Source organism: Coregonus lavaretus, assembly GCF_964263955.1.
Source record: "Coregonus lavaretus genome assembly, contig: HAP1_SCAFFOLD_396, whole genome shotgun sequence".
Lineage (NCBI taxonomy): Eukaryota > Metazoa > Chordata > Actinopteri > Salmoniformes > Salmonidae > Coregonus > Coregonus lavaretus.
Window position 1 is genome coordinate 345739 of NW_028157602.1, and position 15295 is coordinate 361033.

Here is a 15295-nt window from a genome sequence, read left to right on the forward strand (position 1 = left end):
AAACAGAGGTGAGTTAGATGCAGCGCAATCATCATCCAACCTGCTTCCCCCCTCCCTCCCTCCCTCCCTCCCTTCCTCCCTCCCTCCCTTCCTTCCTTCCTTCCTTCCTTCCTTCCTTCCTTCCTTCCTTCCTTCCTTCCTTCCTTCCTTCCTTCCTTCCTTCCTTCCTTCCTTCCTTCCTTCCTTCCTCCCTCCCTCCCTCCCTCCCTCCCTTCCTTTCTCCCTCCCTTCCTTCCTCCAGCTGTTTCCAACATTTAAAGCATCCTAGTAGCAGCATCCTTCAGTTAGTTACATGTGTTCAGGGTGGTTCTGCAAACAGCTGATGAACTCTTTGACGGGGTGTCCGTGGAAACAGATCTGGTTGACAGCGTTGAACAAGGGGAACCTGGAGGGAGGAAAGATGGGATAACGGTTTTACTGTTAAAATGCCTGATCCACACTATAGGGCCTACCCGAACCCTAGGTTGAAGATACCCAGGTTAGGACAAGTTATGATTCTATGCGGAAGCTTTTAGAAAATGAACAGATTCATGGGACCACCTGTTGCTAACTAGCATGGCTGGTCCCATTGTTTAGAATGCTTCCTCATTTATGCAAAGAATTATGGGATATTAGAATCCTTGTCTTAACCTGTCATCTTCAACCTTGTCCGAACCGGACTGTCCTGGCTCATATATCGCCTTTCACATGGTTCTTTCCAGCACAGTTCCAGCAACTATGGCTTGGCTCGGTTCGGCTCAGTAGTGTGAAAAGGTTATAAGTTTGGTTTATACATGTAATTCGGATGTTCAATTAAGAACATTCTTACGAATTCCCTACCGGTGACTCTTATCAGCACCTCGCAACCCTTTCAATCTGCACACTCCACTTCCCATCCCCCAGGAGTGGTGCCTGAGAGTCTAGGGGGTACCATAAACCAGCCTCTCAAACTCTCTGTGACCTGTGGACCTGGGCCCTGATTGGTTGCTTAGGGGCACATTGTCAGGGGCCATGACACCTGACAGCTCTTCTCACTGTGCAGGTCAGTGTCTCCTCACTTGTGGGATGGAGTGTTACTTGTGTGTTTACTATTTACTGTTGGTAGTAGTTACTGATAGTTGCAGGCCTATCTAGCATAAAAACAAAACTCGTTCTCAGAAGATTCTGAAGCCAAACTCATCCACTATATGAATGTTAACATTAATATACTGTAATTGTAACTCACTTGTCCACCAGGCCCTTCTTCTTCAGAATGTGGTTGACTTCAGCTGCGGTTGCTGGACCCTGGAGCTTCTGACCATTCAACATCTCCTTCTCCAACTCCTCAATTGTCTACAAATTGTGTACATTAGCTTTTTTTATTGAGAAAAGAGAGAGGGAGGGGGGGAGGGTGCGAGAGAAAAAAGAGAGCGAACGACAGAGAGAGAGATAGAGAGAGAAAACAACAGAGAGAGAGAACAACAGAGAGAGAGAGAGAACAACAGAGAGAGAGAGAACAACAGAGAAAGAGAACAACACAGAGAGAGAACAACAGAGAGAGAACAACAGAGAGAGAATAACAGAGAGAGAGAACAACAGAGAGAGAACAACAGAGAGAGAGAACAACAGAGAGAGAGAGAACAACAGAGAGAGAGAGAGAACAACAGAGAAAGAGAACAACACAGAGAGAGAACAACAGAGAGAGAGAGAACAACAGAGAAAGAGAACAACAGAGAGAGAGAGAACAACAGAGAGAGACAACAACAGAGAGAGAACAACAGAGAGAGAGAACAACAGAGAGAGAGAACAACAGAGAGAGAACAACAGAGAGAGAGAGAACAACAGAGAGAGAGAACAACAGAGAGAGGGAGAGAACAACAGAGAGAGAGAGAACAACAGAGAGAGAGAGAGAGAACAACAGAGAGAGAGAGAGAACAACAGAGAAAGAGAACAACACAGAGAGAGAACAACAGAGAGAGAGAACAACAGAGAGATAACAACAGAGAGAGAGAACAACAGAGAGAGAGAACAACAGAGAGAGAGAGAACAACAGAGAGAGAGAGAACAACAGAGAGAGAGAACAGAGCGAGAGAACAACAGAGAGAGAACAACAGAGAGAGAACAACAGAGAGAGAGAGAACAACAGAGAGAGAGAGAACAACAGAGAGAGAACAACAGAGAGAGAACAACAGAGAGAGAGAAAAAACAGAGAGAGAGAGAACAACAGAGAGAGAGAGAACAACAGAGAGAGAGAACAACAGAGAGAGAGAACAACAGAGAGAGAAAAAACAGAGAGAGAGAGAACAACAGAGAGAGAGAGAACAACAGAGAGAGAGAACAACAGAGAGAGAGAACAACAGAGAGAGAGAGAGAATCTCAGAATATCTACAATGCCCCTTGTATTCCTCTCGCTTTCCACATTCTTCACCTTTCCTGTTTTTGCAAAGGCCTCTGCGATCTTGCGGTTACGTCCGCCGTAGCAGGTGGTGATGAGGTCGGCGACGCCACAGCTCTCCAGGAATGTGACGGGGGAGACGGGTCCAGCGGTGCAGAATATCCGGGCGAAGGAGATCATCTCCATCAGCCCCAGTCTGATCACCGCTGCCTTGGTGTTATCACCGAAGCCCAGGCCGTCACAGAACCCTGCTCCCACCGCCACTATGTTCTGGGGAGGGATACCTGTTCTTTACTCTGTGTAGATCTAGATTCAAATGGCTACCCCCCCCCCCCCCCCCCCCCCCCCTCCTCTTTTACGCTGCTGCTACTCTCTGTTTATTATCTATGCATAGTCACTTTAATAACTCTACCTACATGTACATATTCCCTCAATTACCTTGACTAACCGGTGCCCCCGCACATTGTCTCGGTACTGGTACCCCCTGTATATAGCCTCGCTATTGTTATTTTATTTGACTGCTGCTCTTTAATTATTTGTTACTTTTATTTATTATTTCTTTTTAGGTATTCTTCCAAAAAACGGCATTGTTGGTTAAGGGCTTGTAAGTAAGCATTTCACTGTAAGGTCTACACCTGTTGTATTCGGCGCATGTGACAAATACGATTTGATTTGATTTGATTTGATTCCACATGTCTTATAGGTGAAGATCTCCCAGAAGACCACAGGAGACATTTGTGGATAATCTGCCAAGACACTGGTCAGAAAAGAGGACTTTGTAGCTTCCATGAAAAACAGAAAGCTATGGCATGCCATCATTAGGCGCATTGTACTACCGCTATAAGAAATTAAGCAAGCGATTACTATATCATAATTTCATACTGACAGTGGTGTTTGACTGTGAAGTTAATCTCACCAGAAAGAGATCAATGTAAAAGCATTTTATGAGAAAAAAAGCAGACCTTGAGAGCTCCACAGATCTCTACGACATCGGCCTCCACCACCACAGTGACTCTAAAGTTAATGGTCTGCATCAGTTCCTTCAGGATGGGGCCCCAGTCCTGGTTCTTACAGCCTGGGGGAAGAATACAAACATTATTACACATGAAATATCCCAAATACCATCATATCATAAAATGCATCGATATTTACTACTGTAACACAAAAGCATCGGCATGGGCTCTTTTAATGGAAGAGATGTACTGGGTTCTATTTTCCAAAGCAACCAAATACACCTTGATTATACTTCATACGCATCAAATATACAGATGCAGGGCATAGCTTTGCACACACACACACACACACACACACACACACACTCCTTACCGATTGTGGTCTCGCAGAATTTCTCCTCTGCGACTTCGTTGGCAATGTTGGCCCCCATCAGTACTGTCATGGTGATGCCCAGCTTCTCTCTGATGACATCGGAAATCAGCTTCAACCCCTCGGGACCCTCATCCACACCCTGAAACGTACATCCCCATGGATACATCTATTAGTATTATCACCCTCATCCACACCCTGAAACACCAGAACACTAGGAATGTAGATCTGCCTCACACCTCTTCACCCTTTGGGACTGAGAACACATTCTATTTACAGCAACAAGCAACAATTAGAAGCAGCAGTATTCAATTCTGTACATTAAATCAGAAGTTCGCCCTTCAAAAAGGCAATTGTTTGCTGCTGAATTGAACATCTGACCTTATTCAAACAGGCCCTGAAAGCAAAAGCCACTCACCTTGATAAGAGACATGCCCACAGCATCCTTCTTGATGTGTTCTCTGATGGTGTCACAGATTCTGTTGATGAACTGGTGTGGAATAACGAAGATCAGGATGTCTGCTCCCTTCACAGCATCCGTCACCTCTGGAATAGCCACCTACATGGGGATGACATTAATCGGATTAAGTGTGGCAGACTTAAATTTAAAAGTTGGTAATAATAAATTATTACGTAATGATTAGTTAATAATCAGGTAATCATTTTTTTTAAATGTATTGAACCAAAAAGGTGATACATGCGTTGTTTTGATTTCGATCGTGACAAACTGTAAACAGAAATGTTAGCTGCACGAGAGATTTGGTTCTGGGTTACTTCAAAAATTATGAATACACATATTCTTTTTCAGAGCATTTTGAAAACCTGAAATGAATTAGTCTTACGATGTTGGGAGGCAGCTTGTGTCCAGGCAGGTACTTGACGTTCTCATGGTCTGTATTGATGATCTCTGTGAGTTTGCGTCCGTTCACCGTCTCCTCAAACACCCACATGTTCACTGTCGTGTCGAATATGTCAAGCTTTCCTGCGTTGGTGCCCACAATCTTGGCAATGGCAGAACCCCTGTAGATGTGAAACAAAAGTGTCAATTTCAAACAATCCCATTGTTTCATTCCTGTTCTCCACATTTTCGGAGCTGAGGAGATTACTTCCAATTGAATGGATGATAGACTTCACATAGTATTAGAGCAGGGTGCAAAACCCAGTGAGGTATTCCCACGTTGAGAGATAAACAGGCTAGAAGTGAGATGCTTGAATGTTGAATGTCCCCATTGGACCGAACCAATCAGTCTTGCAATTGAATTTGGTTAATGAAGCTTGTCTCTCACTGCTGCCAATCAGTTAAGCTTTCTAGCACCAAATATTATGCAACAAATGCTGGGAGAGGAAAATAATGGTGTAATTTGTCAAAAGTGGACTCGTAAATTATTATTATGACAAGAATTAATGTTGCTCATACACCGTTTACAATGAATATACACCACACATAATTAGTATAATGACAGTAGTAGTGATTACTCAAACAAGGCCTTATTTTACGCCAAACAATGAGGCAAGAGTGATATTTTAAAGATCAGACAACTCAATATTGATTCAGCAACTTCCCCCCGATTGTTCTAGTAACCTACACAACAAAACACTACACAACACAACCCAACAAAACAATCCAACCTCAGAGAACATAAGAGCATTCCTGAGGAAGACCCTGCAGTGCAGCAGTTCTAAGCGTTTGTTGTCATAGCAGCATGGCCTGGTCTCAGACTAGACGTAACATAGTAAATGTAAATCCGGGACACTCAAATTGGTATGATATGTTACATTTGGTCTGGTTACATAAGACAGAAGGTTACTTAAGGCAAAAACAAAAGTTCAGTGGTTGGTCGGGCGTATAATGTGAACTTCTAGCAACCCAAAGTTGCGTGTTCAAATCGCATCATGGACAAATTTACAATTTTAGCAACTTTGCAACTACTTACTACTTTTTAGCTATTTGCAACTACTTAGCATGTTAGATAACCCTTCCCCTTTAACCTAACTCCTAATCCTAACCTTAACCCCTAACCCTAACCCAGCTAACATTAGCCACCTAGCTAACATTAGCGTTAGCCACCTAGCCAACATTAGCATTAGCCACCTAGCCAGCTAGCAAACATTAGTTACAACAAATTGGAATTCGTAACATATCATACGTTTTGCAAATTCATAACATACTGTACGAATTTCAATTCGTAACATATTGTACGAATTGCAATTTTTAACATATAATACGAATAGTAATTCATACGAAATGGATGATGGACATCAACAAATTAATACATACCATACGAAACATAACATATTATACTAATTGGAGATCCTGGATTTACGTTTACTACAGTTGAAGTCGGAAGTTTACATACACTTAGGTTGGAGTCATTAAAACTCATTTTTCAACCACTCCACAAATGTCTTGTTAACATTTACATTTACATTTACGTCATTTAGCAGACGCTCTTATCCAGAGCGACTTACAAATAGGTGCATTCACATTATAGCCAGTGGGATCACCACTTTACAATGTTTTTTTTTTTTTTTTTTTGGGTTGGGGTAAGGGGGGGGGGGGGGGGGGTAGAAGGATTACTTTATCCTATCCCAGGTATTCCTTAAAGAGGTGGGGTTTCAAATTATAGTGCCTTTAAACAGCTTGGAAAATTCCAGAAAATGATGTCATGGCTTTAGAAGCTTCTGATAGGCTAATTGACATAATTTGAGTCAATTGGAGGTGTACCTGTGGATGTATTTCAAGGCCTACCTTCAAACTCAGTGCCTCTTTGCTTGACATCATGGGAAAATCAAAATAAATCAGCCAGAAAAAATTGTAGACCTCCACAAGTATGGTTCATCCTTGGGAGCAATTTCCAAACGCCTGAAGGTACGACGTTCATCTGTACAAACAATGGTACGCAAGTATTAACACCATGGGACCACGCAGCCGTCATACCGCTCAGGAAGGAGACGCGTTCTGTATCCTAGAGGTGCAAAAAGTGCAAATCCATCCCAGAACAACAGCAAAGGACCTTGTGAAGATGCTGGAGGACACAGGTACAAAAGTATCTATATCCACAGTAAAACGAGTCCTATATCGACATAACCTGAAAGGACGCTCAGCAAGGAAGAAGCCACTTCTCCAAAACTGCCATAAAAAACCTAGACTACGGTTTGCAACTGCACATGGGGACAAAGATCGTACTTTTTGGAGAAATGTCCTCTGGTCTGATTAAACAAAAATAGAACTGTTTGGCCATAATGACCATCGTTATGTTTGGAGGAAAAAGGGGTCGGCTTGCAAGCCGAAGAACACCATCCCAACCGTGAAGCACGGGGGTGGCAGCATCATGCTGTGGGGGTGCTTTGCTGCAGGAGGGACTGGTGCACTTCACAAAATAGATGGCATCATGAGGAAGGAAAATTATGTGGATATATTGAAGCAACATCTCAAGACATCAGACAGGAAGTTAAAGCATGGTCACAAATGGGTCTGCCAAATGGACAATGACCCTAAGCATACTTCCAAAGTTGTGGCAAAATGGCTTATGGACAACAAAGTAAAGGTATTGGAGTGGCCATCACAAAGCCCTGACCTCAATCCTATAGAAAATATGTGGGCAGAACTGAAAAAGCGTGTGCGAGCAAGGAGGCCTACAAACCTGACTCAGTTACACCAGCTCTGTCAGGAGGAATGGGCCAAAATTCACCCAACTTATTGTGGAAAGCTTGTGGAAGGCTACCCGAAACATTTGACCCAAGTTAAACAATTTAAAGGCAATGCTACCAAATACTAATTGAGTGTATGTAAACTTCAGACCCACTGGGAATGCAATGAAAGAAATAAAAGCTTAAATAAATAATTCTCTCTACTATTATTCTGACATTTCAGATTCTTAAAATAAGGTGGTGATCCTAACTGACCTAAGACAGGGACTTTTTACTAGGATTAAATGTCAGGAATTGTGAGTATAAATGTATTTGGCTAAGGTGTATATTAACTTCCGACTTCAACTGTATGTTACGTCTACCCCTGAGTCCAGGTTGGTTGGACATACCACCCTTCAACTTCATCATATAATACGGTTAATATGAGCTAATCACCACTTTGTAAATGGTGGTTTGTGTATCATGAAGAATCATAGTGTCGTTTTATCACAGAGGTTTAAAGCCTGTAGGTTAGAGTTTAGACTTTGGTATTCCCATCCCCTCATCACCGACAGAAACATATAATCAGAAACATTTTATTTAGTCATTACCTGATCTCATGCATACAGTGAATTGGAGGAAGCCTGTGTTTGTGCATGTGTGTGTGTGTTTGTGTGTTTAAAACTATAAGGAGTAGAACTGTATTATGCAAACATCCAGTGCTGTCACAAGCTAAAACTAAAATAATCCAGCAATTCCAGTAGATGCAATAAAATTCTGATATTTGCCCCAGTTATGTTGCATTGTTACCACCTAATCGAGACAATAAAATTATTATTATCATTATTATTAATATTAGTCTGATAAGGCAAACAAAGAAAGCTGGGGAAAGCAAACAGCAACAGTGCTCTACACAGTCATTTTCAAACAGTCATCTGTTTCTAGTGAGATCACTCGATCCACTCTTCTCAAACACCTTCTATAACCTACAACCTGATACACAACCGACTCAAAGGTTGACAGTATTATTACCAACTCAAATTACAGTCCGGTAAGTGAAAGGCATTTGAAAACCACTGACATTGAAAAACAGCTGTCTCTTGTACAGTACAGTAAGATAATTCTGCATCATCAGTTCAGAAAGACTTCATCAAATAGCCTAAACATTTTAGAACAAATCAATATAAAAAGGTATCTACCAGTTGCCAGAGCCAATGATGCATACTTTCTTGGGTGCCATGATGTACAGTGCGACCGTCCACGGTGTCTATCGCTCCTCCTGAAGTGATTGCTGAGAGAACGCGTCTGAAGCCGAGACTAAATGTATTTATATCTGGCACGTGGGACAGCAGTCTGGGTCACGCCCTCTTGTATTTACTGGTTAACGCGCTCAGGTCCAGACAGGCTCCAAAAGGAACATTTTTTTAGTTTTTTAGTTTTCTAGCGCATAGAATTAAAAAGGTATTGTCAGACATTATTCATTCTAATCAGACAGGTTTTTTTTACATGGACGATACATTGGAGATACAGTGAGGGAAAAAAGTATTTGATCCCCTGCTGATTTTGTACGTTTGCCCACTGACAAAGAAATGATCAGTCTATAATTTTAATGGTAGGTTTATTTGAACAGTGAGAAACAGAATAACAACAAAAAAATCCAGAAAAATGCATGTCAAAAATGTTATAAATTGATTTGCATTTTAATGAGGGAAATACGTTTTTGACCCCTCTGCAAAACATGATTTAGTACTTGGTGGCAAAACCCTTGTTGGCAATCACAGAGGTCAGACGTTTCTTGTAGTTGGCCACCAGGTTTGCACACATCTCAGGAGGGATTTTGTCCCACTCCTCTTTGCAGATCTTCTCCAAGTCATTAAGGTTTCGAGCCTGACGTTTGGCAACTCGAACCTTCAGCTCCCTCCACAGATTTTCTATGGGATTAAGGTCTGGAGACTGGCTAGGCCACTCCAGGACCTTAATGTGCTTCTTCTTGAGCCACTCCTTTGTTGCCTTGGCCGTGTGTTTTGGGTCATTATCACGGACGCATGCCCATTTTCAATGCCCTGGCTGAGGGAAGGAGATTTGACGGTACATGACACCGTCCATCGTCCCTTTGATGCGGTGAAGTTGTCCTGTCCCCTTAGCAGAAAAACACCCCCAAAGCATAATTTTTCCACCTCCATGTTTGACGGTGGGGATGGTGTTCTTGGGGTCATAGGCAGCATTCCTCCTCCTCCAAACACGGCGAGTTGAGTTGATGCCAGAGAGCTCAATTTTGGTCTCATCTGACCACAACACTTTCACCCAGTTCTCATCTGAATCATTCAGATGTTCATTGGCAAACTTCAGACGGCCCTGTATATGTGCTTTCTTGAGCAGGGGGACCTTGCGGGCGCTGCAGGTTTTCAGTCCTTCACGGCGTAGTGTGTTACCAATTGTTTTCTTGGTGACTATGGTCCCAGCTGCCTTGAGATCATTGACAAGATCCTCCCATGTAGTTCTGGGCTGATTCCTCACCGTTCTCATGATCATTGCAACTCCACGAGGTGAGATCTTGCATGGAGACCCAGGCTGAGGGAGATTGACAGTTATTTTGTGTTTCTTCCATTTGCAAATAATCGCACCAACTGTTGTCACCTTCTCACAAAGCTGCTTGACGATGGTCTTATTGCCCATTCCAGCCTTGTGTAGGTCTACAATCTTGTCCCTGACATCCTTGGAGAGCTCTTTGGTCTTGGCCATGGTGGAGAGTTTGGAATCTGATTGATTGATTGCTTCTGTGGACAGGTGTCTTTTATACAGGTAACAAGCTGAGATTAGGAGCACTCCCTTTAAGAGTGTGCTCCTAATCTCAGCTCGTTATCTGTATAAAAGACACCTGGGAGCCAGAAATCTTTCTGATTGAGAGGGGGTCAAATACTTATTTCCCTCATTAAAATGCAAATCAATTTATAACATTTTTGACATGCGTTTTTCTGGATTTTTTTGTTGTTATTCTGTCTCTCACTGTTCAAATAAACCTACCATTAAAAATATAGACTGATCATTTCTTTGTCAGTGGGCAAACGTACAAAATCAGCAGGGGATCAAATACTTTTTTCCCTCACTGTAATATAAGGCAAGTACTGGAAACAATAGAACATTATGAAACATCTGGGAAACCAGGCCTGCTATTCATAGCAGACTTTGAAAAGGCATTTGATAAAGTACAACTGGAGTTTATATATAAATGCCTGCAGCATTTCAATTTTGGAGAATCTCCTATAAAATGGGTTAAAATCATGTATAGTAACCCTAGGTGTAAAATAGTAAATAATGGCTATTTCTCTGAAAGTTTTAAACTGTCAAGAGGAGTAAAACAAGGTTGTCAACTATCGGCATATCTATTTATCATGGCCATCGAAATACAGTGGGGAAAAAAAGTATTTAGTCAGACACCAATTGTGCAAGTTCTCCCACTTAAAAAGATGAGAGAGGCCTGTAATTTTCATCATAGGTACACGTCAACTATGACAGACAAATTGAGGGGAAAAAATCCAGAAAATCACATTGTAGGATTTTTTATGAATTTATTTGCAAATTATGGTGGAAAATAAGTATTTGGTCACCTACAAACAAGCAAGATTTCTGGCTCTCACAGACCTGTAACTTCTTATTTAAGAGGCTCCTCTGTCCTCCACTCATTACCTGTATTAATGGCACCTGTTTGAACTTGTTATCAGTATAAAAGACACCTGTCCACAACCTCAAACAGTCACACTCCAAACTCCACTATGGCCAAGACCAAAGAGCTGTCAAAGGACACCAGAAACAAAATTGTAGACCTGCACCAGGCTGGGAAGACTGAATATGCAATAAGTAAGCAGCTTGGTTTGAAGAAATCAACTGTGGGAGCAATTATTAGGACATGGAAGACATACAAGACCACTGATAATCTCCCTCGATCTGGGGCTCCACGCAAGATCTCACCCCGTGGGGTCAAAATGATCACAAGAACAGTGAGCAAAAATCCCAGAATCACACGGGGGGACCTAGTGAATGACCTGCAGAGAGCTGGGACCAAAGTAACAAAGCCTACCATCAGTAACACACTACGCCACCAGGGACTCAAATCCTGCAGTGCCAAACGTGTCCCCCTGCTTAAGCCAGTACATGTCCAGGCCCATCTGAAGTTTGCTAGAGTGCATTTGGATGATCCAGAAGAGGATTGGGAGAATGTCATATGGTCAGATGAAACCAAAATATAACTTTTTGGTCAAAACTCAACTCGTCGTGTTTGGAGGACAAAGAATGCTGAGTTGCATCCAAAGAACACCATACCTACTGTGAAGCATGGGGGTGGAAACATCAAGCTTTGGGGCTGTTTTTCTGCAAAGGGACCAGGACGACTGATCCGTGTAAAGGAAAGAATGAATGGGGCCATGTATCGTGAGATTTTGAGTGAAAACCTCCTTCCATCAGCAAGGGCAGTGAAGATGAAACGTGGCTGGGTCTTTCAGCATGACAATGATCCCAAACACACCGCCCGGGCAACGAAGGAGTGGCTTCGTAAGAAGCATTTCAAGGTCCTGGAGTGGCCTAGCCAGTCTCCAGATCTCAACCCCATAGAAAATCTTTGGAGGGAGTTGAAAGTCCGTGTTGCCCAGCGACAGCCCCAAAACATCACTGCTCTAGAGGAGATCTGAATGGAGGAATGGGCCAAAATAGCAGCAACAGTGTGTGAAAACCTTGTGAAGACTTACAGAAAACGTTTGACCTGTGTCATTGCCAACAAAGGGTATATAACAAAGTATTGAGAAACTTTTGTTATTGACCAAATACTTATTTTCCACCATAATTTGCAAATAAATTCATTAAAAAAATCCTACAATGTGATTTTCTGGATATTTTTTTCTCATTTTGTCTGTCATAGTTGACGTGTACCTACAGTGAGGAAAAAAAGTATTTAGTCAGCCACCAATTGTGCAAGTTCTCCCACTTAAAAAGATGAGAGAGGCCTGTCATTTTCATCATATGTACATGTCAACTATGACAGACAAAATGAGAAAAAAAAATCCAGAAAATCACATTGTAGGATTTTTTATGAATTTATTTGCAAATTATGGTGGAAAATAAGTATTTGGTCACCTACAAACAAGCAAGAGTTCTGGCTCTCACAGACCTGTAACTTCTTCTTTAAGAGTCTCCTCTGTCCTCCACTCGTTACCTGTATTAATGGCACCTGTTTGAACTTGTTTTCAGTATAAAATAAACCTGTCCACAACCTCAAACAGTCACATTCCAAACTCCACTATGGCCAAGACCAAAGAGCTGTCAAAGGACACCAGAAACAACATTGTAGACCTGCACCAGGATGGGAAGACTGAATCTGCAATAGGTAAGCAGCTTGGTTTGAAGAAATCAACTGTGGGAGCAATTATTAGGACATGGAAGACATACAAGACCACTGATAATCTCCCTCGATCTGGGGCTCCACGCAAGATCTCACCCTGTGGGGTCAAAATGATCACAAGAACGGTGAGCAAAAATCCCAGAACCACACGGGGGGACCTAGTGAATGACCTGCAGAGAGCTGGGACCAAAGTAATAAAGCCTACCATCAGTAACACACTACGCCGCCAGGGACTCAAATCCTGCAGTGCCAGACGTGTCCCCCTGCTTAAGCCAGTGCATGTCCAGGCCCGTCTGAAATTTGCTAGAGTGCATTTGGATGATCCAGAAGAGGATTGGGAGAATGTCATATGGTCAGATGAAACCAAAATATAACTTTTTGGTAAAAACTCAACTCGTCGTGTTTGGAGGACAAAGAATGCTGAGTTGCATCCAAAGAACACCATACCTACTGTGAAGCATGGGGGTGGAAACATCATGCTTTGGGGCTGTTTTTCTGCAAAGGGACCAGGACGACTGATCCGTGTAAAGGAAAGAATGAATGGGGCCATGTATCGTGAGATTTTGAGTGAAAACCTCCTTCCATCAGCAAGGGCATTGAAGATGAAACGTGGCTGGGTCTTTCAGCATGACAATGATCCCAAACACACCACCCGGGCAACGAAGGAGTGGCTTCGTAAGAAGCATTTCAAGGTCCTGGAGTGGCCTAGCCAGTCTCCAGATCTCAACCCCATAGAAGATCTTTGGAGGGAGTTGAAAGTCCGTGTTGCCCAGCGACAGCCCCAAAACATCACTGCTCTAGAGGAGATCTGCATGGAGGAATGGGCCAAAATACCAGCAAGTGTGTGAAAACCTTGTGAAGACTTACAGAAAACATTTGACCTGTGTCATTGCCAACAAAGGGTATATAACAAAGTATTGAGAAACTGTTGTTATTGACCAAATACTTATTTTCCACCATAATTTGCAAATAAATTCATAAAAAATCCTACAATGTGATTTTCTGGATTTTTTTTCTCATTTTGTCTGTCATAGTTGACGTGTACCTATGATGAAAATTACAGGCCTCTCTCATCTTTTTAAGTGGGAGAACTTGCACAATTGGTGGCTGACTAAATACTTTTTCCCCCCACTGTAGCTGTTAAAATCAGATCCAACAATAATATCAAGGGATTAGAAATCCAGGGCTTAAAAACAAAGGTGTCATTGTACGCTGATAATTTATGTTTTCTTTTAAATCCACAACTTGAATCCCTTCACAGCCTCATAGAAGATCTACATTTTCTAACCTCTCTGGATTACAACCAAATTATGATAAATGTACTATATTACGTATTGGATCACTAAAAAATACAAAATGTACATTACCATGTAGTTTACCAATAAAATGGTGTGATGGTGTTGTGGATATACTCGGAATACATATTCCAAATGAAATAAATGATCTCACTCCAACACATTTTAATAGAAAGTTAGCAAAAATAGATAAGATCTTGCTACCATGGAAAGGTAAATACCTGTCTATTTGTGGAAAAAATCACCCTGATTAACTCTTTAGTATTATCCCAGTTTACCTATTTTCTTATGGTCTTGCCTACGCCTAGCGAACAGTTTTTTAAATTATATGAGAAAAAAAGATTCAATTTTATTTGGAACGGCAAGCCAGACAAAATTAAACGGGACTATTTATATAATGAACAGTGGCGGCTGGTGAAAAATATTCTCGGTGGGGCTGTGCCATACTTTTTTTTTCCTGTAACCATCGCGATATATTTTAACACAAACTGCAGGACAGCAGTGCTCAGTGAAACATTCAGTAATTATTTAATGCCAATATTAAAAAGTTGAGGCATTCTTACACAAAAACATATTACACAAACCCAAGCCTTTCATTTGCATTTAAAGTGAACTTTTCACCATTGGTAGTAAACAGGCAACGCAACAGGCATGCTGTCAGAACAGAGTGGAAAGTGGACAATAACATGAAATTATTATAAAGTTTATAGGAAATCTTACACTGTATAAAAGGATGTATAATATAGAAATGGATATCAAGTGGATGAACTCTAACCTTTGACTGGAAGAATAGCATACAGTATTTTATGATCATACTAAATGTGACTAATTGTTAATGTGCTCCAGAACTGCAACAATTCATTGATACAAAACAACATATATACAGTAATATTAGCAAAGACACTATTAAGACTTTCTAGAGTACCATATATAACTGGATTTTTTATGCTAAGGTCAACTATATACAAAGAAACATGCGGCCAGAGCTGCTCTGTGTGTGTGTGTCTGTCATCTTATTTGTACAGGAATTTTGCCCGTCTGTCCTTCTGAGTGGCAAACCTCTCAATGACCCTTTGATTAAAGTCAGGAATGTCCCTGACAAGTTTCTTCTCCATGGAGAGCATGGCCAGAGCGTTCAGGCGATCCTGTGTCATGCTGTTTCTCAGGAAGGTCTTGATCCTTTTCAGTGTAGAGAAGCACCTTTCTGACTCAGCAGTTGTCATGGGTGTGGTGATGAGGATCTTGAGGAGGCTGGCAGTCTCTGTGAAAGTGCTCTGAAGGTTGTTCTCCATGAAGAACTGG

At 41.8% G+C, this 15295-nt stretch overlaps 1 protein-coding gene across 1 annotated transcript; it reads right to left on the reverse strand.

Annotated features, from left to right (window-relative positions):
- Window positions 1-273: 273 nt before the first annotated feature.
- Window positions 274-8569, reverse strand: LOC311125174 (glycerol-3-phosphate dehydrogenase [NAD(+)], cytoplasmic-like). The gene is made up of 8 exons (XM_084199229.1): window positions 8506-8569; window positions 4519-4696; window positions 4095-4235; window positions 3680-3818; window positions 3316-3428; window positions 2387-2623; window positions 1205-1311; window positions 274-385 (listed from the first exon to the last, which is right to left on the reverse strand). Exons 1-8 carry the CDS (start codon window positions 8544-8546, stop codon window positions 289-291), a joined length of 1053 nt encoding a protein of 350 aa, XP_084055355.1. The 5' UTR covers window positions 8547-8569; the 3' UTR covers window positions 274-288.
- Between the last annotated feature and the right edge of the window lie 6726 nt (window positions 8570-15295).